Genomic DNA, 25,280 nt, shown 5'->3' with positions numbered 1-25,280 from the left:
CTCCTGGGTATCTTTCCAAAGGGGTTGAATTCAGAGAAATACAGCAACATATGCATACCTATGTTCATAGCAGCACAATTTGTAATAGCCAAAATATGGATCCAACCCAGATCACCATCAACAGATGAATGGATAGCAAAACTGTGGGAAATACACACAATGGAATTCTATTCAGCCATAAAGAAGAACAAAATTATATCATTTGCAAGAAGATGGAAAGCCCTGGAAAGCATCATGTTAAGTGAGATCAGCCAAGCACAGAAGGAGAAGATACACATGTTTCCTCTAATATGCCCAAACTAGAAAACACAAAGGATACCAGTAGGACTCCAGATATTAGAGGGGAAATACTAGCTAAGTTTTAATGGAAAGATAGGAGAGGAGAAAGGCCGATCTTGATTAAGGAGCATCTTCACCTGAACATGTGTAAAATTATGAATAAGACATGGTTAACCTGGCCAACCATTGGTGGGGGGGGGAGAGAAAACGGGGGCGGGGGGAGAGGGCACCAAATATAGTGTAAATGTATACTATTTATGTTCAATAAAAAAATTGTTAAAAAAAAATAAAATAAAATAGGTCTGGGAATGTAGCCTGGAGGTAGAAGGGTTTCCAGGAACCCCAGTACCACCAAAAATAAAAAAAAATAAAATAAAATATTAAGCAGCTTCTAAAGCCGGGCATAGTGGCGCATGCTTATCATCCCAGTACTTGGGAGGCTAAGAAAGGAGGATTGCAGGTTTGCGGCCAGCCTCAGCTCCTTAGTGAGGCCCTCCGCAGCTTAGTGAGATCCTGTTTCAAAATAAAGAATAAAAACTAGGACTGAAGTTGTAACTTGGAGGTAGAATGTCTCTGGGTTCCATCCCCAGTACAGGGGGAAAAAAAAATGAGGAGCTTCTGCACAGCAAAGGAAACGATAAACAGAATGAAGAGACAACCTACAGAACTGGAAAATTTTTTAGCACACTATTGATATGAGAGGATTAATAGCTACTGTGTATAATAAACTTTAAATTCCAATAATAAAATACAAATCCAGTTTAAAAAAATGAACTTAGGATATACATTAAACACTTCTCTAAAAAAGAAATGCACAAACTCAACAAATATGAAAAAATCTCAACCTCATAGAAATCAGGGAAATGCAAGTTACCCCAGTTAGAAGGGCTGTTACTAAAAATGCAAATGATAACAAATGCTGGCAAGGATTTGGAAAACGGAGAACTCCCATGCACTGCTGGTGGGAATGCAAAATACTACCTATTAAATAGAACCTGGACCCATTATATTAGAGCCAGTAGATTCCCAAAGACTCTTATTAGGTGTAACATTTCCTGAATTCAACATAATATACAGAACAATAAATGAAGTCCCATTCTTCTAATGAAAGGGAAAGTTAAATATCTTAAGAAACTCTTTTCTATTTTGAAGACCAATATAGTATATTGAGAATAAAATATTATTTTGGAAGTGAAAATATTGTACATTTTTGTGGCCTTACTCATAATGTGAAAGACTTTATAAACCATAGGCCTATCTGTTTTGTATATTTTTAGACAACGTTTAAGCAACAGAGAGAACTAACAAGTACTCACTTAGCACTAAACAGGAACTAATTTTTTGTTGCTGTATAGTGCTGTGATTTTTTTCCTGAATGATTATGGTTCTTCCCTTCCCTTCTTTCCTTTTTTTTTTTTTTTTTTTTTTTTTTTTTTTGTTTTTTTTTGGTGGTACTGGGGTTCCTGGAAGCCCTTCTACCTCCGGGCTACACTCCCAGACCTATTTTTTTTATTTGGAAACAGAGTCTCCTAAGCCAGCGAGGCTGGCTCCAAACCAGCGCGATCCTCCTGTTTCAGCCTTCCAAGCGCGGGGATTACAAGCGTGCGCCACCATGCCCGGCTTCCTTTCTTTCCTTTTTTCCTTGCTATATTGACACAGCTGGCTTTGATTTCATGGTATGCCTTGCTTTCTGAATGATTTTGAATCTAAGGCTATTGGTATTTGATAATTAGATTCTTTTTCTTTGGTATGCAGCTTCACCATTGTCTTAAATATGTATAATTTGTTTCTCTATTTACCAAGTTGTGTTTGTTTTCTGTCACAGACAAGAAAAGAGCTATGCAGGCCTGAATCATGTCTTAGCAGCCCTTATTATCTTCCTCAAGACATTGGCTGTCAACTTTCGAATTCGAGTGTGTGAATTAGGAGATGAAATTCTTCCTACCTTACTTTATATTTGGACTCAACATAGACCTAATGATTCTTTAAAAGAAGTTATTATTGAGTTATTTCAATTGCAAATTTATATCCATCATCCAAAAGGAGCCAAAACCCACGAAAAAGGTAAAAAGGAAGTTTTTACTCTTTTGAACTTGTTTTTCATTAAAACATCAAGGCATAAGTATGATATCAATATTCTGTAGAAGGATATGGACTGACTCAGCTTTTTTTCTGCTTCATAATGTTATTAGGAGAGCATTTTCCACACATTTTTAGAATTTTTATTAGTGATAGCAAGTTTTACCGTACCTTTCCATTTGTTCAGTACAGTGTTAGGTATTATAAGTATTATAAGGATTACAAACAAATTTAAGACATTGCCTTTTCCCTCTAGGAGCCAATTATGTATCAATAATTAGGTATTAAGAGGTGGCACAGACTGTAGTGCAAAAGAATTTGGAAAAAGCAAGATCCTTTTTAGCCTCTTCCTTTTTTTGTGTGTGTGGTACTGAGAACTGAACCCAGGGGCATTCTACCTTTGAGCTACACCCTCAGTCCTATTTTATTTTATTTATTTATCTTTTTCTTGTGGTACTGGGGATTGAACCCGGCGCCTCTCCCATGCTTATTTTTTATTTTGAAACAGGGTCTTTCTAAGTTGCTGAAGGCTTTGCTAAGTTGCTCAGGCTGATCTCTCAAACCCATGATCTTTCTGTCTTTTCCAACCAAGTACTGGGATTATGGATGTGTGCCACCATGCCCAACTCATTTATTGCTTTTTTTTAGAAGATGATGTAAGCAGGTCATGGTCGCTCATGCTTATAATCCCAGCATTCGGGAGGCTGAGACCGGAGGATCGCAATTCACAGGCAGCCTCAGCTACTTAGCGAGGCCCTTTGTAACTTAGTGAGACCCTGTTTCAAAATAAAGAATAAAAAAATAGGGCTGGGGGTATACCTTGGAGGTAGAATGCCCCTGGATTCCATCCCCAGTACCACCAAAAAAAATTTAAAAAAAAAGCTACTTTTATGATTAACTGTTTACTGGAATTGTATGTTTTAACTTCTGATGAGTTTATCACATTAAAATTTCCAAATCCTTGAGAAGCTTGAGACAGAAGGATCACAAGGTTCAAAGCTAACCTTATCAATTTAGCAAGACTCTCAGCAACCTAACAAGACCCTGCTTCAAGACAAATTATAATAATAAAAGGGGCTGGGGGTGTAGCTCATAAGTAGAATGCCCTGGATTTAAGTCCTAGTACCAGTATACATACGTACGTACATATGTATATATATACATACATACATACATATACATATATGTATACATACATACATATATATATATACATACATATATATATATATAATAATAACCATCATATAACATGTATTTGATGGTACCTTTTTATGAGAATTAATAGCCCTGTTGTTCATTAGACTGTAATTGGAATATTGTGCTCATGAGACTCTGTCGCCTTCTAGTTGGCATTTTGAGAGGGAAATGAGTTGGCCAGTGTGTCTTGGGAAATATGACTGAGATGGTAAGAATAACCACCATAAATGGATAATACGTCCTTTATAGAGTAGTGGGAGGAACTTCTAATACTCGTCTCTTAGACAAAAAAAAAATGCATGGAAGGGATGGTTCACATGTAAAAGAGGGAACAAATTAATTTTATTTGGCATAGAGGAAAGAATAAAATTTTAAAAGATGGATTTAAGATCACAATATGAAGAAATTTATAATAAACAGTTACCTAACATGAAGTGCCAGGGATATTGTCAGAAGAGGCATTAGTACTCAGTAGAAGATTGGGCCAGATGTCTTCTACTCTTGATGGACCTTAACAACTGAATAGTTTTGTGGGCATTGGCAGTGCATATGGAATGTGTGTAAATTACATTTGTTTTAATTATAGGTGCTTATGGATCAACAAAATGGCAAAGTATCTTATATAACTTATATGAACTGCTCGTAAATGAGATAAGTCATATAGGAAGTAGAGGAAAATATTCTTCGGGATCTCGTAATATTGCTGTCAAGGAAAATTTGATCGAATTAATGGCAGATGTTTGTCACCAGGTATAGTAGGTCTTGTCACATTTTAAAATTTTGTTAATTTTCCTTTTTTAACCTCTTATATCATAAAAAGCTTATAAAATTATTCTGTACATGTAACTTCCTTTCAAAATGTCTCATATAGCTGGCTGTGGTGCTTGGGAATCCGAGACGGGAAGATTGCAGGTTTGCAGCCAACCTTAGCAACTTAGGCCATCTGCACCTTAGTGAGCCCTGTTTCAAAATAAAGGAATAAAGTAGGGCTGGGAGTGTAGCTCAGAGGCAGAATGCCCCTGGGTTCCATCCTTGGAGTCACATACACACCAAAGAGTCTATGCATATTTGGAATCATCATTTAACTTAAAAGATAACTCTTTTGCACATAATAAAACTAATAATGATTTTTTGGGGGGGTATTCGGGATTGAACCCAGGGTATTCTATTTCTGAGCTACACTTTCAGCCCTTTTTATTTTTTATTTTGGATTAGTCTTACTGAGTTGCTGTGGATATCCTTGAATCTGCAGTCCTCTTGTCTCATCTTCCCAAGTACTCGAATTAAAGGCCTGTGTCACTATGCCTGGTTATAAAATGGTCTGTGCCAGTTGTGGTGGCACACACCTATAATCCTAGTACATGTGAAGCAAGACAGGAAGATTACAGTTTCTTGACACGTCTCAGCAACTTAGTGAGACCCTGTTTCAAAATAAAAAGTGAAATAGGGCTGTGTGTGTAGCTTGGAGGTAGAATGCCCCTGGGTTCAATCCCCAGTACCACATAGACACACAAAGATTGTCTATAGGAAATAAGATGACTCTACCTCTAATGTTTTTTGTTTTTAATTACACTAGAATCCACTTAGCATAAAATTCACAATTTTAACATGTACAATTCAGTTGTTTTTATTATTTTTACTGTTGTAAAACCATCACCTGTGTTTCACTCCAAAAGAAACCTCATACCTTTTAGCATTTAATTCTGCTTGTTTGTTTGTTTATTTGTAGTATTGGGGATTGAATTTAGGGGCATTCTACTCAAGCCATTCTCCCAGGCCTATTATTTTATTTTTATTTTTGAAATAGGGTCTCACTAGGTTGATGACAGTCTCACTACTTGCGTAGGGTGTCCTTGAACCTGCAATCCTCCTGTCTCCGCCTCCCAGGTGTGCACCTTGGATTACAGGTGTGCACCATCACCGCAGGCTTCTGCTTCTCTTTTTATCTTAAGCCTGTGGCAGCCAATCACTAGCTTGCTTCTACCCTCTGTGGATTTGCTTATTTTGAACATTTCCTAAAGATGGAGTGAAATAACATGAGGTCTTTTGTGTCTGACATTCTTCACTTAGCATAACATATCATAAATCAGTACTTTATTTCTTTTTATGACAGAATAATATTTACTTGTATTAGATATACTACTGTTTCAGTCAGCATTTTCTCAGATGTGTTTTATTTTCTTTTTTTTTTTTTAGTTTTATTTTATTGGTGCACTGTATTCATACATCATAGTGGGATACAAACTTTTGTAGACATACATGCACACATCGCCCAGTCAGCCCCCACCCAATCCCCACCCCATTCTCTCCCCATCCCTCCCTCCCATGCTTGGCTTAGTGGTTGACATCTAGTATTATAGCAATTAATCAAAAATTAAAAATGATAATCTCACATAACAGTTTCATTTGTCTGATACCAAGCTTTTGATGACTTAAAGATAACATTTCAATATTTCTTTTTGCTTTCTTTCTTACCAGAGAATATTTTTTTCTTTTTTTTAGGTGAAACTATCATATATTTATTTTTCAGAAAAAAATCTATCCTGATATGGAATATGGACTCTAGATACCCAAAACAATCTCGAAGCAAAAACAAAGCTAGAAGATGTATATTTTCTGATTTCAAACCATATAAAGCTACAATAATTGAAACAGTGTAGTACTGTTCTAAAGGCAGATATATAGACCATTGGAGTTAAATACAAGCCTAGAGCTAACTTCTTCCCTATATTGTCAAGTTATTTTTGACAAGGTTTCCACGAAGATTTGGTGGTGGAAATAATAATCTTTTAACTAAATATTGTTGAAAAATAATAATTACATGGAAAAGAATAAAATTGGACCCTTACCTAATCCCACATACAAGTATTAACTCAAACTAGATAAAAGACCTAAATATAAATCTTAAGACTATAAACTTTTAGGAGAAAATCTGGGTCATAAAACCTCACAACATTGAAATTGGCAGTGATTTCTTGGATATGATTTCAATGGCACAGGCAACAGAAGAATATACAAACTCCCTAAAAAATAAAAGAAAATATTGTATATCCAAAGACAATGTAAACAGAGTTAAAAGTTACTAATAGAATTGGATAAAATATTTCCAAATGCTATATCTGAAGGTATATTAATATTCCAACTAGAAATCCTAAAAATTAACAACAATAAAGGCAAACAATACAATTTAGAGATAGGTAAAAGACTAACATAAATAATGAATCTCCACAGATAACCAATCTCAGTTGTCTGTTGGATGGAAACTCTTGTTTCTCTGGTTCTGGTGAGTGTTACCTATTTCTTCTTTGTAGTTAATCTCTTTGAGTATTTTCTCTAGCGCTGGTTTTGAAGACATAAATTCCTTCAGTTTCTGTTTGTCATGGAAGCTTCTTATTTCTCCATCTAATTTGATAGAAAGTTTTGCTGGATAGGAAATTTTTGGCTGGAAGTTGTTTTCTTTCAGAGTTTGGAATATGTTACTCCAAGCCCTTCTGGCTCTCATGACTTGGTTTGGGAAGTCTGGAGTGATTCTAATTGGTTTGCCTCTGAATGTCACTTGGCCCTTTGTTTTTGTTGCCTTTAAGATTCTCTGCTTGGCTTCCACATTGGTCATTTTGACAATTATATGGTGTGGGGATCCTCTTCTCGGATCCTGTCTAAAGGGAGTTCTATAAGTTTCCTGGATCTGTGTATCAACCTCTTGCTCTATATTTGGAAAATTTTCTGCTATTACTTCCTTGAAGAGATTGTTGATCCCTTTGGTATCACTTTCTTTTCCCTCCTCTATTCCAATTATTCTTAGGTTAGCTCTCTTAAGATGGGCCCATATTTCTTCAATGTCAGATTCCTGCTGTTGGATATCTTTTTCTAGATTAGAAACTATGCATTCATTTTTGGATTGCTCTTCTTCTAAGAGCGAGATTCTGTTCTCCATGTGGTCTAATCGGTTGTTTGTGCTTTGAATTGAGGCCTTTACTTCATTAATTGCATCCTTTATCTCTTTTTGGCTCTCTCTGAGTTCTTTTCGAAGCACCTCTATTATTTCTACAGTTATTTTCCTGATTTGATCTTCTAGAAATCTCTGATTTTCTGTTTTATCAGGTTCTGATGTTTTGGGGTTGTGCACATTCATTACTTCAGTGTTATTCCTCTTTCCCATGATTTCGGAGGTTTGTGCCTTCTCTGGGTTCTTCCCTTGGGTCACTATGGCTTCACTTAAGGTGCTCTGGATCTCGAGTCTGTATTATCTCAGACCCTACTACTCCTTTACTGGGTTGTATCACAAAGTCTCTGACCCAGGGAGTCGATAGAGGCTGCTTTAAACTATGGGGGGTGCCAGGTTGCACGCTCTCCTATGGTGTGATATCTCTGCCACCACCACTCCCTCACTGGGTCAAGTCCCAGGAGGCACAATACTGGGATTTCTCCTCTGTGGCCCGCAATTTGACTCACTGTTCTTGAGTATGTAGATGTAGCTGTACTGGACTCGGTGAATTCACTGCTGCTGCCGCCGGTGGCAATATGGCGCCTCTGCCACGCCCTCGGCCATGAGGCTGGCGTATTTTTTCTTCTCTGGTTTTGATTTCCACTCTGAATCCCTGCAGCGTGTGCTGAGCTCAGCCACTGGGAGCTTTAAATGCTGTCTGCGCCGAAAGATCCCGCCTGGCTGTTCCGCATCGGCTCACCTCGGCTTGCTGTAGCCGTCCGCTGAGTTCGCTGCTGCCGCCGGCAATATGGCGCTGCTGCCGCGTCCTCGGGCGCGTGTGTCTCCTCTGTGGCCCTGAGCTCTGTTCTCAGTCCGCTTTCTCTCTGGAGCCTGGTGGTTTTTTTGTTTTTCTGGTGATGGTGTTTTCTGGCTATGAAAGGCGCTCTTTTTGTGGTAATGGAGATTGGTTGTTAGCGGAACTCTTAAGCCCCGCTTTTCTCGGTCGCCATCTTCCCGGAAGTCCTCAGATGTGTTTTAAATAACTGACATGTAACACTTAAGAGGAAGAAACATTTATTTGCTTACAGGTCTGAAGATTTCAGTCCATATATATTTACATTCTCTTCATACTGGCTGCTGAGCAGGAATCTGGGCTGTGTCCTTAGGCATGATATCAGGTGGGAAGCCGAGAGGACAGGGAGGGGCTAGGGACTAATATGGTCCCCAGGGCCACACTCCCCAGAGACCCGCTGAGCCTGGCCCTGCCTTCAGAAGCCACATCCCCAGGGCCCATATCTGAGCACTGCTTCCTCCAGAGCGTTAGGCTCAGGGGGCATTTTACTTTCAAGCCATAATAACCACATTTTGTTACCCATTTGATGGCCTAATCTTAAGAAAAACCTGCTTCCCTGAGATTTGATTAATATTCTACGTAGTAATTTTACTGTCAAAATTTTAATAATGATGTTTAAAATTTAATCTTTGAGAAGATAAAAATTTTGCTTTATTTTAGCCGGGCATGATGGCACACACTTGTAATCCCAGCATTTGGGAGGCTGAGATCAGAGGATCGCAGTTCTTGGACAGCCTCAGCTACTTAGTGAGGCCCTCTGCAACTCAGTGAGACCCGGTTTCAAAATAAAGAATAAAAAATAGGGCAGGGGGTATAGCTTGGAGGTCGAATGTTCCTGGGTTCCATCCCCAGACCCACAAAAAAAAATTTTTTTTTTTGCTTTACTTTTATTTTTGGCACATATTCGTTTGATTTATTTTACATCCTTTAAACATATACATGTGTATACACATTTACTTGTTTTTTTGTGCTTTTTTTGCGGTACTGGGGATGGAACCCAGGGGCATTCCACCTCCAAGCTACAACCCTGGTCCTATTTTTTATTCTATATTTTGAAACAGGTTGCAAAGGGCCTCAATAAGTAGTAGCTGAGGCTTTCCTTGAACCATGATCCTCCAGTCTCAGCCTCTCAAATGCTGGGATTACAAGCATTCGCCACCACACCGGGCCACATTTACATTTTATCTTTACAAAAAAAGTTCAAAAGCACAGGAACAAATCTGCTTTACTTTTAGATTTTTTTGGTGCCTTTAGTAAATGTACCCAAAATTAAAACTAACACATTACTTAATATTTTCTTTCTGAAAATGTCTTTACTATCATGCAAAATGTTTCTTACTGTTGTATTATATTTATATATTCCTACAACTTATTATTCTTGCTTTATGAGTTCTCTGTATTTTCATTTGAGAAGAATTTTGTTTCTTAATGAAATAATAGAAAATAGATATCAGTAAAAAACATAGGTTTATTTTTGTTTTACAGGTTTTTAATGAAGATACCAGAACCTTGGAGATTTCGCAGTCTTACACTATTACACAAAGAGAATCAAGTGATTACAGTGTACCTTGCAAAAGAAGGAAAATAGAACTAGGCTGGGAAGTAATAAAAGATTATCTTCAGAAGTCACAGAATGATTTTGATCTTGTTCCTTGGTAAAATGTTATCTTTTCTCATTCAGGGCCATTTTAGACTTATTTGCTTATTTTGTTTTTTCTCAGAAAACCTCCAACAGAATCATTTCATCTCATCTGTTAGAACTAAATCATTTATCTACTTTTAAACCAATAACTAGCAAAGACAAGTGTGATTGCCATACAGGTTGAGGTTAACCATTAATGGCTCCTCCGCTAGGGCCAAGTAGCTTTCTTTTTTTCTCTTTCTTTCTCTTTCTTTCTTTCTTTCTTTCTTTCTTTCTTTCTTGCTTGCTTGCTTGCTTGCTTGCTTCTTTTGTGTGTGTATACGAGTGTGCGCACATGCATGTGATACTGGGAATTGAACTCAGGGGCATTCTACCTTGGAGCTATACCCTCAGCCCTATTTGATTCTTTCTTTCTCTTTCTTTCTCTCTTTCTTTCTTTCTTTCTTTCTTTCTTTCTTTCTTTCTTTCTTTCTTTTTGTTGGTGCACTGTATTCATACATCATAATGGGATAAAAAAAAAATTTGTAGACATACATGCACACATCGCCCAGTTAGCCCCTACCCGATCCCCAACCCGTTCCCATGCTTGGCTTAGTGGTTGACATCTAGAATTATAGCAATTTATCCAAAATTACCAATGATAATCTCATATAACAGTTTCGTTTGTCTGATACCAAGCTTTTGATGACTTAAAGATAACATTTCAATATTTCTTTTTGCTTTCTTTCTTACCAGAGAATATTTTTTTCTTTTTTTGTTTTTTAGGTGAAACTATCATACATTTATTTATTGATTTTTCAGAAAAAAAAATCTATCCTAATATGGAATATGGACTCTAGATACCCAAACCGATCTCGAAAGAGAACAAAGCTAGAAGATGTATTTTTTCTGATTTCAAACCATATAAAGCTACAATAATTGAAACAGTGTAGTACTGTTATAAAGGCAGATATATAAACCATTGGAGTTAAATAAAAGCCTAGAGATAAATTCTTCCATATATTGTCAAGTTATTTTTGAAAAGGTTTCCATGAACATTTGGTGGAGGAAATAATAATCTCTTAACTAAAAATTGTTGAAAAATAATAATTACATGAAAAAGAATAAAATTGGACCCTTACCTAATCCCATATACAAATATTAACTCAAAATAGATAAAAGACCTAAATATAAATCTTAAGACTATAAACTTTTAGAAGAAAATCTGGGTCAGAAAACCTCACATCATTGAAATTGGCAGTGATTTCTTGGATATGATTTCAATGGCACAGGCAACAGAAGGGTAAACAAACTCCCTAAAAAATAAAAAAATAATGTCTATCAAAAGACAATGTAAACAGAGTTAAAAGTTACTGATAGAATGGGATAAAGTATTTCCAAATGCTATATCTGAAGGTATATTAATATTCCAACTAGAAATCCTAAAAATTAGCAACAATAAAAGCAAACAATACAATTTAGAGATAGGTAAAAGACTAACATAAATAATGAATCTCCACAGATAACCAATCTTAGTTGTCTGTTAAATGGAAAATCTTGTTTCTCTGGTTCTGATGTGTGTTACCTATTTCTTCTTTGTAGTTAATCTCTTTGAGTATTTTCTCTAGTGCTGGTTTTGAAGACATAAATTCCTTCAGTTTCTGTTTGTCATGGAAGCTTCTTATTTCTCCATCTAATATGATAGAAAGTTTTGCTGGGTAGAAAATTTTTGGCTGGAAGTTGTTTTCTTTCAGAGTTTGGAATATGTTACTCCAAGCCCTTCTGGCTCTCATGACTTGGTTTGGGAAGTCTGGAGTGATTCTAATTGGTTTGCCTCTGAATGTCACGTGGCCCTTTGTTTTTGTTGCCTTTAAGATTCTCTGCTTGGCTTCCACATTGGTCATTTTGACAATTATGTGGTGTGGGGATCCTCTTTTCCAATCCTGTCTAAAGAAGTTCTATAAGTTTCCTGGACCTGTGTATCGACCTCTTGCTCTATGTTTGGAAAATTTTCTGCTATTACTTCCTTGAAGAGATTGTTGATCCCTTTGTGATTCTTTATTTGAAACAGGATCTCATTAAGTTGTACAGGCCTCACTAAGTAGCTGAGGCTGGCCACAAACCTTTGATCTTCCTGTGTCAGCCTCTCACATAGTGAGATTACAAGCTTGTTCCACCATGCTGTAAGGTTTCTGTTCTTGAGTAGAACACATTCTAGAGATTTCATGGTAAATGTTTATTGAATTAACTGAATCAGTGTTAAAGGAAAACAGGTTTTTAGGTTTCTGTATTTTCCTGTTATAGAAGGATATTTCTGGTGACTCGCAAGTAGAAATGGGACAGATAACTCAGAAGTAGATTATTGCTTATTCAGTTAAATTTTCAAAATTTTGTGCTGGTTCAGTAGCATCCACCTATGATCCCAGTACTTTGTAGGCTGAGAAAAGGGAATTGAAATTTTGAGGACTGTGTTAGCAATTTAGTGAGATCTTATTTCATAATTTTAAAAAGTTAAAAAAAAAAAAAAGGCTGTGAGTGTAACTCAGTGGTAGAATGCCCAGTATCACACCACTAATTTTTTTGTTGTTGTTTAAGGGAAATAAAATAGATTACTCAGCTAGATAAAACTTGTCAATCTTCTGCTATTCTAGGAAGTAAGATTTAGTAATTATTAACAGCCATTTTGTTTTGGGAACAATATAGAAAAATATGATGGTGATACTTTAAGATATTATAAGCATATGTTTATGGACTTATTATAAAAGTTCCCCCCACCCCCTTTTGTGGTACTGGAGATGGAACCCAGGGGCTTTCTACCCCCAGGATACATTCCTAGACCTATTTTTTTTTTAATATTTTATTTGGAAACAGGGTCTCACTAAGTTGCTGAGAGCCTCACTAAATAGCTGAGGCTGGTTTTGAACCTGTGTGATCCCCTGTCTCAGCCTCCCAAGTGCTGGGATTACAAACGAGCACCACAACTGACCTCCCAGCCCCTTTTAATTTTTATTTTGAAATAAGATCTCATTAAGGTACCGTGTACTGGCCTTAAATTTATGACTTTCTTATTTTGGCCTCTCAAGTACTGTGTTTACAGGTGTGCAGCACCACACCTGGTTTTTATTTTCTTTGAGTTTGTTAATGGGATTGAAAAATTTTCAAATTACTTACCTTTTTTTATTTCAGGCTACAGATTACAACCCAATTAATATCAAAGTATCCTTCAAGTTTACCTAACTGTGAGCTGTCTCCATTACTGATGATATTATACCAGCTTCTGCCTCAACATCGACGTGGAGAACGCACACCTTATGTATTACGATGCCTTATGGAAGTTGCATTGTGTCAAGACAAGAAAATGAACCTAGAAAGCTCTCAAAAGTCAGATTTATTGAAACTCTGGATTAAAGTTTGGTCTATTACATTTCGTGGTATAAGTTCTGAACAACTACAAACTGAAAACTTTGGCTTACTTGGAGCCATTATTCAAGGTAGTCTAGTCGAGCCTGACAGAGAATTCTGGAAGTTATTTACTGGGTCAGCCTGTAAACCTTCAAGGTAAATTAAATAAGCATTGCATCAGCATTTACAAACACACACATCCTCAATCATATTCATAGGTTGTTATTTCATTTAAAGCAATATTAAATTCTGTGTTGGATTTTTTTGTTTGTTTTACCAGGAAGACTTTTATTAAAACATTAATGTGAATTTAATTTCAAATGTAGAGAGATTACTAAGGCCAGTTTTTTGTTTTGTTTGTTTTTGTAGTACTAGGTATTGAAGCTACAGGTATTCTACCTTTGAGCTACACCCCCAGCCCTATTTTATTTTTTAGTATGAAACAAGGCCTCACTAAGTTGCTGAGGCTGTCTTCAAACTTACCATCCTTCTGTCTCAGCCTCCTAAGTATTGGGATAGCAGGTGTGCACCATCACACCTGGCTGTAGGACTTGTGGTAAAGAATTATAGTTTAAAATTTTTTATCTGTAATTTTTAGGTATTTGTTAAATTATTTTAAAATTTTTTCTTGTAATACTGTGTGCTTTTATTTTAAGAGATAATTTTTTTTTTTTTTTTGGTGGTACTGGGGTTCCTGCAAGCCCTTCTACCTCCGGTATACACTCCCACGGGCTACACTCCCAGACCTATTTTTTTTAACATTTTAATGTGGAAACAGAGTCTCTTAAGCCAGCGAGGCTGGCTCCGAACCAGTGCGATCCTCCTGTCTCCGCCTCCCAAGCACGGGGATTACAAGCGTGCGCCACCACGCCCGGCTAAGAGATAATTTTAAATCAAGAATCTTCTCAATTGGGAATTGAACCCAGAAGCATTCTACCTTTGAGCTACAACCCCAGCTCTATTTATTTATTTATTTATTTATTTATTTATTTATTTATTTATTTATTTATTTATTTTTTGCAGTACTGGGGATAGAACCCAGGGAGATTCTACCTCCGAGCTACAACCCCAGACCCCTTTATTTATTTATTTATTTTGTGGTACTGGGGGTGGAACCCAAGGGCTTTTCTACCTCCGGGCTATACTTCCAGACCTATTTTGTACTTTATTTGGAGACAGGGTCTCACTAAGTTGCTGAGAGCCCTACTAAGTAGCTGAGGCTGGCCTCAAAACTTCACGATCCTCCTGTCTCAGCCTCCCAAGTTTTGGTATTACAAGCGTGCACCACCACACCTGGCTTTTTTTTTTTTTTTTTTTTGGTCGGGTCTGGGGATGGAACCCAGGGGCTTCGACCTCTGAGTTACACCCCCTGCCCTATTTTTTATTCTTTATTTTGAAACCGGGTCTCACTGAGTTGCAGAGGGCCTCACTAAGTAGCTGAGGCTGTCGTGAACTGCGATCCTCCGGATCTCAGCCTCACGAATGCTGGGATTACAAAAATGTGCTACCACACCTGGCTTTTTTTGGAAACAAGGTCTCACTAAGTGGCTGAGGCTGGCCTCAAACTGTGATCCTCCCAACTCCTGGGATTACAGTTTTGCACTATTACAGTACTTGGTCTCTAAACTTTGTTTCTTTTTTTGGAGGTACTGGGGATGGAACCCAGGGGCATCTTACTGCCAAGATACACCCCCAGCCCTATTTCTTATTCTTTATTTTGAAAAAGGGTCTCACTGAGTTGCAAAGGGCCTCACTAAGTATTAGCTGAGGCTGTCCTCAAACTGCGATCCTCCTGTCTCAGCCTTCCAAACATTGGGATTACAAGTGTGCGCCACCACACCCTGCTGTCTCTAAACTTTTTAATACAACTTTTGTATACTAAATTTATTTGCCCATCATGTGTTTGGCACAGTGGTAAATAAGACAAAGTCTCTTTCCCACAGAGAACTTACTTTTAACAGTTGTATTTTGTTTCTTTATAGTCCTGCAGTATGCTGTTTGACTTTGGCACTGGCTAACTATGTGGTTCCAGAAACTGTAAAAATGGGAATAGAGCCAAATATATATGATATAAGCAGAAATTTTTCTTTAAAAGAATCGATAATGAGATGGCTGTTATTCTATCAATTAGAGGATGACTTAGAAGCTAATACAGAGCTGCCTCCAGTTCTTCAGAGGTAATTTTTGTTTATTAGCATACTGCTGGTATTTGTTTTTTTAGATTCCTTTCACTATTTGATACTAGATGGCTTTATTTTATAATGATAATGTAGTGTTTCTAGTGTTTGCCTTAAATATTAAGCTTATTCTTTGTTTTTACTGTGTTCTGTGTCTTTATGCCTGGATCATTTCTAAAATGAAAGTCTGTCTCACTGTGAGAATATGGGAATGTTCATGACAAATGTGTGATTTTTAAGGAATTTATAACATATATATTGTATATATTTATGAGGTTCTGTGTGATGTTTTCATACATGTATACATTGTTTAATGTTCCAGTTAGAGAAAATATAACTATCTCCTCCAATTATCATTTCTTCATGTTGAACATGTCTAAATTCTGTTTTCTTTTTTTAAATGTATGTAGTACATTGTCATTATCTATATCTTGTAATCACCAGAAGTTCTTTCTTCTATCTAACTATAAATTAGTACTTCTTGACCAACCCTTCTCAAAGCATTTAATTCTTTAAACATTTATGTGTTTCTTTGTGATCTTCTATAAATAGATTCATTATCTGACTCAGGTGGAGCCTTAGACCTGAATCATAATGAGAGGGTGTTGTGTGTGAAATTTCTTAAATTAATGGGATGAGGAAATGAGTGAAAGACAAAAGAGGCCTTGAACCCTCAGATGGGAGAGCTGAGCATCTTTTTCCACTTAATCATTCCACAGGTGGCGGGTTATTGGAACTGGCTGACTGGGGGGCAGCCTTCTGGATCGTAGGGCTTTTGCTTTTATTTCATAACTTTTTATTTTAGAAGTGATATGTAACGATTAGACATCATTCTACTTCCAAGCAGTGCTGGAAAAACTAGTAACATAACAACACATATCAAAAATGTTCAATACCGATTAAACCAATTTTAATTTAGGATCCAAATTTTTACCAATCAGGATATATAGTTGACATGGATGTTAAAGAATTTAGATGGCTTATTGTCTTTTAAGTGAAGCTTTTTGTTTTTCTTTATAGTAATTTTCCTCATCTTGTACTGGAGAAAATTCTTGTGAGTCTCACTATGAAAAATTGTAAAGCTGCAATGAATTTTTTCCAAAGTGGTCCAGAATGGTATGTTATCTGATAGAATTCTATGATATTTTAAGAGATAGCTTTAATTACAATGATAGTAAGCTAGGAACAAAAAATTAATATGAAATGAGTTCCTAGTTGTGGTCCATTTTTATATGCCAAGTAAAATTTTACTCTTAGCTTTAAAAACTAATGTAATGCCTGTAATCATCACTTGGGAGGCTAACACAGGGTGATTGCAAGTTCAAAGCCAGCTGAGTAACTTAGCAAGACCCTGTTTCAAATCTGAAAAATAAAAAGTGCTGGGGAAGGAAGGTAGAACACTAGATATCCCCCCTCCCCCAAATGTAGTTGAAAAAACACCTAAATATAAAAACTTGGTTTTAGTTGACTGACTTAGAGATTTATATTTATCACTGTGACTGAAAATAACTCACTGGAATGAAGACTTATAATCTTTCTCAAGAGGGTATCAACCAGGTGTGGTGGTGCAGGCCTGTAATCCCAGTACTAGAAAAGCTGAGACAGTAAGATCATAGATTAGAGGACAGCCTCAGCATCATAGTGACGTTCTCAATAACTCAGACCTTGTTTCAAAACAAAATAAAAAGTGCTGGGAGTGTAGTTTGGAGGTAGAGTATCCATGGTTTAATCCCCAGTAATAAAATAAGTAAATTAAATAAATGGGGTTTAAGATGAAAAAAAAACCTACCTTTTAAAGAAATCAAAGGTGAAAAAAGGAATATTTTCAGGCAGTATTTTTCATTTTAGTACTTTTCTGAATTTACCTTTGATATTATAACTTTTTCTTTCTACTAGGAAAGTTTGTTACTGAATAATGAAATTTAATGCAAGTAAAAAGAGAACCATTTAAAAGAGTAAACTACACATCCAGCCCTTTTTATTATTTTTTATTTTGAAACAAGTTCTCAATAAGTTACTAGGATCTCACTAAATTGCCAAAGCTGACTTCAAGCTTCTGATCTTCTTGTCTCAACCTCTCAAGTACTTGGATAATAAGCATGCACCACCACGCCTGGCTATTAAACAGTCTTTGAATAATGTAGACACTTTGTTTAGGATTATTTTGGGGTGTTTATGTGACACTGGTAGACTGAGCCAAGTGCTTTGTGCATGCTAGGTAAGCATTTTTCCAGTGAGCTACACCTCAGCCCCTTTTTAAAAATTTTTATTTTGAGAAAGGATCTTCCTAAGTTGTCCGGGCTGTTTCAAACTTGGCAATCTTCCTGCCTCAGCTTCCTGAGTGGCTAGATTACAGGTGTTTGCCACCTTGCTTAGCTTATGTTAAAGTCGTCATATGTAATATATGACTAATATATGGGGTTCAAGTATTGGGTAGTTTGATTATAAAGATCTTATTCTCTTGAAGTGAACAACACCAGAAAGGTAAAGAAGAGCCCTCATTCTCAGAAGTAGAAGAACTATTTCTTCAGACAACTTTCAACAAGATGGATTTTATAACCACTGTGAAAAAAAGCGCTGTTGATAAGCATCATTCCAGTATTGGCTTGTCTGTCCACCAAAATCTCAAGGAATCATTGGATTGCTATCTTCTTGGATTATCAGAACAGCTTCTAAATAATTATTCACCTGAGGTGAGAATTTTTTAAAAAAAGAACTAAATCTCTTTTTGATCCAACTTTCATAGCTTGTTAAGGTGGAGCAACAGGAACAGGAAAGGCACTGAGAATGGTGATAATGCTTGGTTTTTTTTTTTTTTTAAAGTCAGGACATGGCAACAGATAGGGAAAACCTCATGGAAAAAGGAAAACCAAAGCATAATTTTGAGTATGTACCTTTTATCAGGGGTTCTGCTAGACATAAAAGAATTTTTTTGGTAGGGTGGTAGAAAATGGTAAAAGTAACAACAAAAGATAAAATTGTTTTTGTTTTTTTGAGGTGCTGGTTATGGCCCCCAGGGCCTCATGTGTGCTAGGCAAGCACTGTACCACTGAGCTACATCTCCAGCCCTTAAAAGACAAAATTTAAACATCTTTTAGATTTGTATAGTATTTGAAAAGGAAGGAGTGACTAAAAAATATAGCAAATAGAAGCCAGCACACTTGTAATCCCAGCATTCGGGAGGCTGAGACCGGAGGATCACTTTTTGAGGACAACACTCAGATGCTTAGTGAGGCCCTTTACAACTCAGTGAGACCTTGTTTCAAAATAAAGATAAAAAATAGGGCTGGGGATGTAGCTTGCAGGTAGAATGCCCCTGGGTTCAATCCCCAGTATAATATATATGTATATGTATATATATATTTATATTTATATATATATATAGCAAATGGACTAGTAATTACCCAAGTTTTAGAGGTCATCTAGGAATGTCTCATATATCATTACTTACCTTTGTTCTCATAAAGTCACAAATTCATGTGTGTAGTTCTCTTGTCAAAACTTCCATTTTTTTCACCATGAAATGTCTTTGTGTTCACCTCTGTGAATCCATATCATCCACCTGTTAAAATTCTAACAAAACTAATTAAACTCTTTCTTACATAATCTCAGGCATAAGAAATTTTACTTTTTAATTTTCATAATACTTAATTTTTAGTCTTTTAGTGGCACTTAGAATTTTCTTCTCTGTATCATGTTCTTCTCTTTTATATACAAGTATTTCTAAAACTAGTCATAATCTTCTTAAAGGGCATATGTATTTTCATTAACTTTCCTATCTCTACAATGATAACATGTTTGTTGAATGAAATAAAGACTAAATTACTCAAAGCAATGAATTTAATGGTAAGGGAAAAATCACCCAAAGAACGAAGTAAGGGCAGTGTATCTGTTTTCTCTCTCTTATTATTAATTGCTGACATTTTTCCATGTCATAATTGTATCCATTTTTATTATAACGTAATCTTGTTTTCTATATTTTCCCTTGGATGCCATCTCCTATAATATTGGAACAGAACGTTTAAAAAATCTTGTTTTCTTTGTAATCTTTGCACTCTAGCAATGCTGTAAAAATTGACTAAGCAATATCACTGGCTAAATGTTTTCTGCTTTTCTGCAGTCTAAAGCCTAGTAAGTTAAGGTTCTTTTCTTTTAGAAGCTCAAAATGCCATTTTAATGTCTCTCTATATAAATCTAATTTTTGCTCATGTTCTAAGATTTATACTTATGTATTTGTCGGGCTATTCTTTTATTCTTATCTGTAATATTTTAGGGCCTATGTGTGTATCTTGCTTTGCTACTATAAGGGAAGATATTTTACTTGGCTTTTAAAAGGTACTTATGCCGTTTTTCTTGAGAATCTTGGTTATCATAAACCTACAGTGATCTCTTGGAAGTTTTCAGAAATGCTTAGAACATTCCACATTTAATTCAATTAACTGAAGTTTTGTTTCTTAATGTGTACATAAAACTTGCTCTTAAAAAAGATAATTTCATTTTGGAGGCTGAGACTGGAGGATCTTGGTTTGCGGCCATCCTCAGCTACTTGTGAGGCCTTTTGCAACTCAGTGAGACCCTGTTTCAAAATAAAGAATAAAAAATAGGGCTGGGGATGTAGAGGTAGAATGTCTTTGGGTTCCATCCTCAGTACTGGGGGAAAAAAAAAGATAATTCCAGAGTACCCAGAATTACTTATTGTCATAAGTAATCTTTTTTTTTTTTTTAATTTGTGGTTTTAGATTACAGATTCAGAAACACTTGTCCGGTGTTCAAGTCTTTTGGTGGGTGTCCTCGGCTGTTATTGTTATATAGGTATAATGACTGAAGAGGAAGCATGTAAATCAGAATTATTCCAGAAAGCAAAGGTAGGGCACTTTATGCTAATGAAATGTATTTTTGGGAAAACTTTTATATAAAACAAAATTTATACAGATTAAATATCCCTAATATGAAAATCCAAAATCTGAAACCTGAAATTTTTTGAGTGCTAGCATGGTAACGCAGGTGGAAAATTCTACACCAGATCTTATGTGACAAGTCATAGTCAAAGCATAGGCACTAACTAGCCAGACATGGTGGTGCATGCTTGTAATCCCAGTAGTTAGGAGGCTGAGACAGGAGGATTGCAGGTTCTCAGCCAGTTTCAGCTACTTAGTGAGGCCTTCTGCAACTTAGTGAGACTCTGTTTCAAAATAAAGAATAAAAATAGGACTCCGGCATGTAGCTTGGTGCTCAGACTTAGGTCCTTTCCCTAAGATATTTTATAACATATATACATATATTTATAAATATAGTAAGTGAAACCGCACATTATATTTAATCTCATCAACAAGTACTGTTTTTATTTTTGTCTGTACTTTAAAAAGTTTTTCTAGTATGATTTATCCTAATGCATGCTTGATTAAGGGTATTATCAAGTAGGCTCTAAGCTTGAAACTTCATCTCTTGGTACTGCTGTGTCTGGGGTAAAATGCTGGTCATACCTCCCAACTACTCAGGAGCCTAAGGCAAGAGGATTGCAAGTTTGAGACCCCCTGACGTTATCAAAACCCTGTCTTACAATAAAAAATTTAAAAGCCTGGGGATATAACCTGGTGCTAGAGTATCCCTGGGTTCAATTCCCAGTACTGAAAAAAAAAAAAAAGATAATGGAGAATAAGATTTGTCATCATTTTGGTTATTCATAATTTCTAATTTTATGACCACATACAACTTCTAAAAATGCTTAATTTTGGCTCTTTAGTGAAACTTAAAAAGCAGTACTGAATATATTTTAACTGGAATTTTTTTCTCTGTTCTTAATAGTCTCTAATGCAGTGTGCAGGAGAAAGTGTCTCTTTGTTTAAAAGTAAGACGAATGAGGAATCTAGAATTGGTTCATTGAAAAATATGATGCATCTGTGTATAAGTTGCTTGTGTAACTCTACCAAGGTAAGGCGTTCTTCTTATATGCTAGTATAACTTGTTCATGGAATAGATTACTTGTTGGTGGCAGTATTTTGTTTGGTCATTCAGAGTTTATACACTGATTTAAAATTAAGTGGAATAATAAAGAAAGATAATATCCAGAGGAATAAATACATAGGTAATCTAAGCTTTTCATGAAACTTTTTTTTTTTTTTTTTTTTTTTTTTTTTGGTGGTACTGGGGTTCCTGGAAGCCCTTCTACCTCTGGGCTACACTCCCAGACCTATTTTTTTTTTATATTTTTGTTTGGAAACAGGGTCTCCTAAGCCAGCAAGCCTGGCTGTGAACCTGCGTGATCCTCTTGTCTCTGCCTCCCAAGCGTGGGGATTACAAGTGTGCCCCACCACGCCTGGCTTCATGAAACTATTTTTTATCATTTCAAAGGAAAGTTTCTTAGATTGTCTTATCACTTTTATATAGAGCTACATAGATGAGTCTTTTATTTTCTTTTTTTTTGGGGGGTGGTGCTGGGGAATTGAACCCAGGGGCATTCTACCTCAGAGCTACACCCTCAGCCCTATTTTTATTCTTTATTTTGAGACAGGATCTCACTAAGTTGCAGAGGGCCTCACTAAGTAGCTGAGGCTGGCCTCCAACTATGATCCTCCTGTCTCAGCCTCCCAAATGCTGGGATTACAAGCGTGCACCACCACGCCCAGCTTAGATCAATCTTTTATTACTGGCATATTTCCATTCATTTAATAGAAATTTGTTGGTTAGTATGTGATACCAGGTCTAGTGAGCACCACAAAATTAAGTAACTCTATCACAAACATTGCTTTCTTTTATGCAGATCGTCTTATATAACATTTTCTGGAAAGAGTGATATTGTATATAATCTTTGTTTTGATTTGGAGCAGGTGAGCCTGGCCAGAATGTTGATAGCAATTGGAAACATATTTGAAAGCTAATAATACCTACATGTACATATGTTACTATTATCGGCATATATTTTTGATTTTTTAATGCATTTTTCTGCATTTTGTAATAAAGAAGATAACACAGAAGTAAAAAAAATAAACCCTAACCTGCAGTTACACCCACTTCTGTTTAAGACCAGTAGCTTTGTTTAAGCACAATGAATGATATTTGCTATAGTTATTGCTCTAAGAAAAGAGGATAGTGTTTTTAAAGCAATTTACATCTTGGCCTTGTAAGTGAGCTCTTTATATTTCATTCAAGAGAAAGATAATATTGTTGCCAAGAGTAATTGTTTTTATTATTTGTCACTTGGTTCTGTCTTGATTATAGCAGAATCCAAGTACCATTGTATCTGGCCTCTTCCTACGACTTCTAACATCAAAGCTGATGAATGACATTGCAGATATTTGTAAAAATTTAGTAAGTATGCTTCCTGTTTTACTACCATATTTCATCCATTCTGAAATGCAGGATTTTCGTTGTTGTTGAAATAGTTCCTAGATACGGATATATATCACAAAGTGTAGCATTTTACATTTTCATAAGTGGGCATTCTACTTTTGAGCTTTACCCTCAGTCCTGTTTTATTTTTATTTTGAAACAGGCTCTCACTATGTTGATGAGAGTCTCACTGTACACTGAGGCTGTCCTGGAACCTGTGATTCTCCTGTGTTCAGATCCTGTCAGTCATTTCCTTATTGTCATACTACTGCTACGATTACTACTACTAATTCTTCTTCTTCTTCTTCTTCTTCTTCTTCTTCTTCTTATTATTATTATTATTATTATTATTATTATCATCATCATCATCATCATCATCATCATTATTATTATTATTATTTATTATTATTTCTTCTTCTCTTCCTCCTCCTCCTCCTTCTTTTCCTCCTCTTCCTCCTCCTCCTCCTTCTTCTTCAATGGAACCAGTGGGCATTCTGCCTTCATGTTACACCCCCCAGTAATACTTTTTATTTTGAAACAGTCTCACTTAGTTGTGGAGGGCCTCACTCCGCAGCTCAGTCTGGCCGGGAACCTGTGATCTTCCTTTCTCAGCCTCCCACGTACTGAGATTACATGTGTGTGCCACCAAGTCTAGCTTTCCATACTTATTATAAAAGCTATATACTACTATGCTTACTTTTTTAGCAGTGTATAGTATTTCACTATGTGGAAATAATGTATCTGTGTCTTTTAATCCATCTTTTAGCATTTTAAATGGTTTATTTTTTTAGTTATAAATAATTCTTTTTTTTTCTTTTTTTCTTTTGGTGGTACTAGGGATGGAATCCAGGGCCTTCTACCTCTGGGCTACACTCCCAGACCTATTTTATATTTTTTATTTGGAAACAGGGTCTCTTAAGCCAGCAGAGACTGGCTCCAAACCTGTGTGATCCTCCCGTCTCAGCCTCCCAAGTGCGGGGATTATAAGCATGTGCCACCATGCCCGGCTAGTTATAAAGAATTCCTATAAAGATTATTAAACGCTTATCTATTTGTATTTATGCATATGAAAGATATAGGAGAAATTCTAGTAAGAGACTCGCTGTTTCAAAAGTAATGTGAATTTTACTTTCTCTTTTTGAAGCCAGGCCTGGTGGCGCACGCTTGTAATCCCCGCACTTGGGAGGAGGAGACAGGAGGATTGTGCAGGTTCGAAGCCAGCCTCCCTGGCTTAAGAGACCCTGTTTCCCAATAAAATATAAAATAGGTCTGAGAGTTTAGCCCAGAGGAGAAGGGTTCCATCCCCAGTACCACCAAAAAAAAAAAAAAAAAAAAAAAAAAAAAAACCCAACAAAACAACAACAAAAAACTTTCTTTTTTTGAGACAGGATTTCCCTGTGTTGCCCATGTTGGCTTTGAACTCCTGGGCTTAAGCATTTTTTCCTACCTCAGCCTTTCAAGTAGTCGGGACTATAGGCACATCTCGCTTTTTGATGAATGTTTTTATTTTCATAATAATTTATGCTTTTCCCCATACATTTGCCAATCAGGGGTATTATAAAACTTTTTAGGTTTTTTTTATTATATACTGACAAACTATAGTTGTATATGTTTAGGGAGTACAAAGTGGTGTTATGACTTTTTAATACAATGTGGAATGATTTTAAGACTTAATATAAGAAATTATTTTAATAGCTTGTTTATCTAGACAGTCTAGTTTAGCCATTTTTCTGTAAATTGTTGGATTAGGTGAGTTTGAACTATACCATACTTCTGAAAGAAGCCAACTTGAAAATAATAACTTTATTTCTCTTTGAAGACATCCTTTACCAAAAAGCCATTTGACTGTGGAGTAGACTCCATGGAAGATAATACTGGTGAAAATCTAAAGGAGGTGAAGGACCCGCCACCTACAAATCTCTTAAGTGATTATCCTACGAGTAGTGTGAGTGATGCGATTGATTCCGGGGAGAGCCAAAGTACTATTGGTAAATACATATTTACTGCTTGGGATTTCCTTTACCTCTTCATATTAATTTGGCATTAAAAAGGCCTTTTTGGTGTCGATTTTTTGCTAGTTTTATTTTTCCTCATAGTCTGTTAGGATCATTCTACCTCTTAGCTACACCCCTATCCTTATTTTGAGTTCTTTATTTTGAAACAAGGTCTCACTAAGTTGTGGAGGGCCTAAGCTGAGGCTGTCCGTGAACCTGCGATAGTCTCTTCTTAGCCTCCCAGGTACTGGGATTACAAGCATGTGCTATCACGACCAGCTTCATTCGCTTTTTATACACTTTAAATTTTCCTGAGCCGGGCATAGCGGCACACACTTGTAATCTCAGTATTTGGGAGGCTGAGACAGGATGATTACAGGTTCAAAACCAGCCTTTAGCAACTTAGTGAAGCTCTTAGTAA

At 36.3% G+C, this 25,280-nt stretch overlaps 1 protein-coding gene across 1 annotated transcript in view; it reads left to right on the top strand.

Annotated features, from left to right (window-relative positions):
- The window catches only part of ATM (ATM serine/threonine kinase), a gene marked incomplete at both ends in the record, with an annotated part of 138,217 nt that overhangs the window by 20,461 nt on the left and 92,476 nt on the right, over nt 1-25,280 (top strand). The window contains 11 exons of the mRNA XM_080715533.1: nt 2,105-2,343; nt 4,145-4,308; nt 9,822-9,991; nt 13,144-13,515; nt 15,342-15,536; nt 16,557-16,652; nt 18,004-18,229; nt 20,276-20,401; nt 21,342-21,467; nt 22,755-22,844; nt 24,685-24,853. Coding sequence (XP_080571659.1) covers nt 2,105-2,343; nt 4,145-4,308; nt 9,822-9,991; nt 13,144-13,515; nt 15,342-15,536; nt 16,557-16,652; nt 18,004-18,229; nt 20,276-20,401; nt 21,342-21,467; nt 22,755-22,844; nt 24,685-24,853 — 1,973 coding nt within the window. The remainder of the gene's footprint in view (nt 1-2,104; nt 2,344-4,144; nt 4,309-9,821; nt 9,992-13,143; nt 13,516-15,341; nt 15,537-16,556; nt 16,653-18,003; nt 18,230-20,275; nt 20,402-21,341; nt 21,468-22,754; nt 22,845-24,684; nt 24,854-25,280) is intronic.

Source organism: Muscardinus avellanarius, assembly GCF_963383645.1.
Source record: "Muscardinus avellanarius genome assembly, chromosome: 1".
Taxonomy (NCBI): Eukaryota; Metazoa; Chordata; class Mammalia; order Rodentia; family Gliridae; genus Muscardinus; species Muscardinus avellanarius.
Note: the sequence above shows the minus strand (reverse complement) of the source record. Positions and strands in the feature narration are given on the sequence as shown.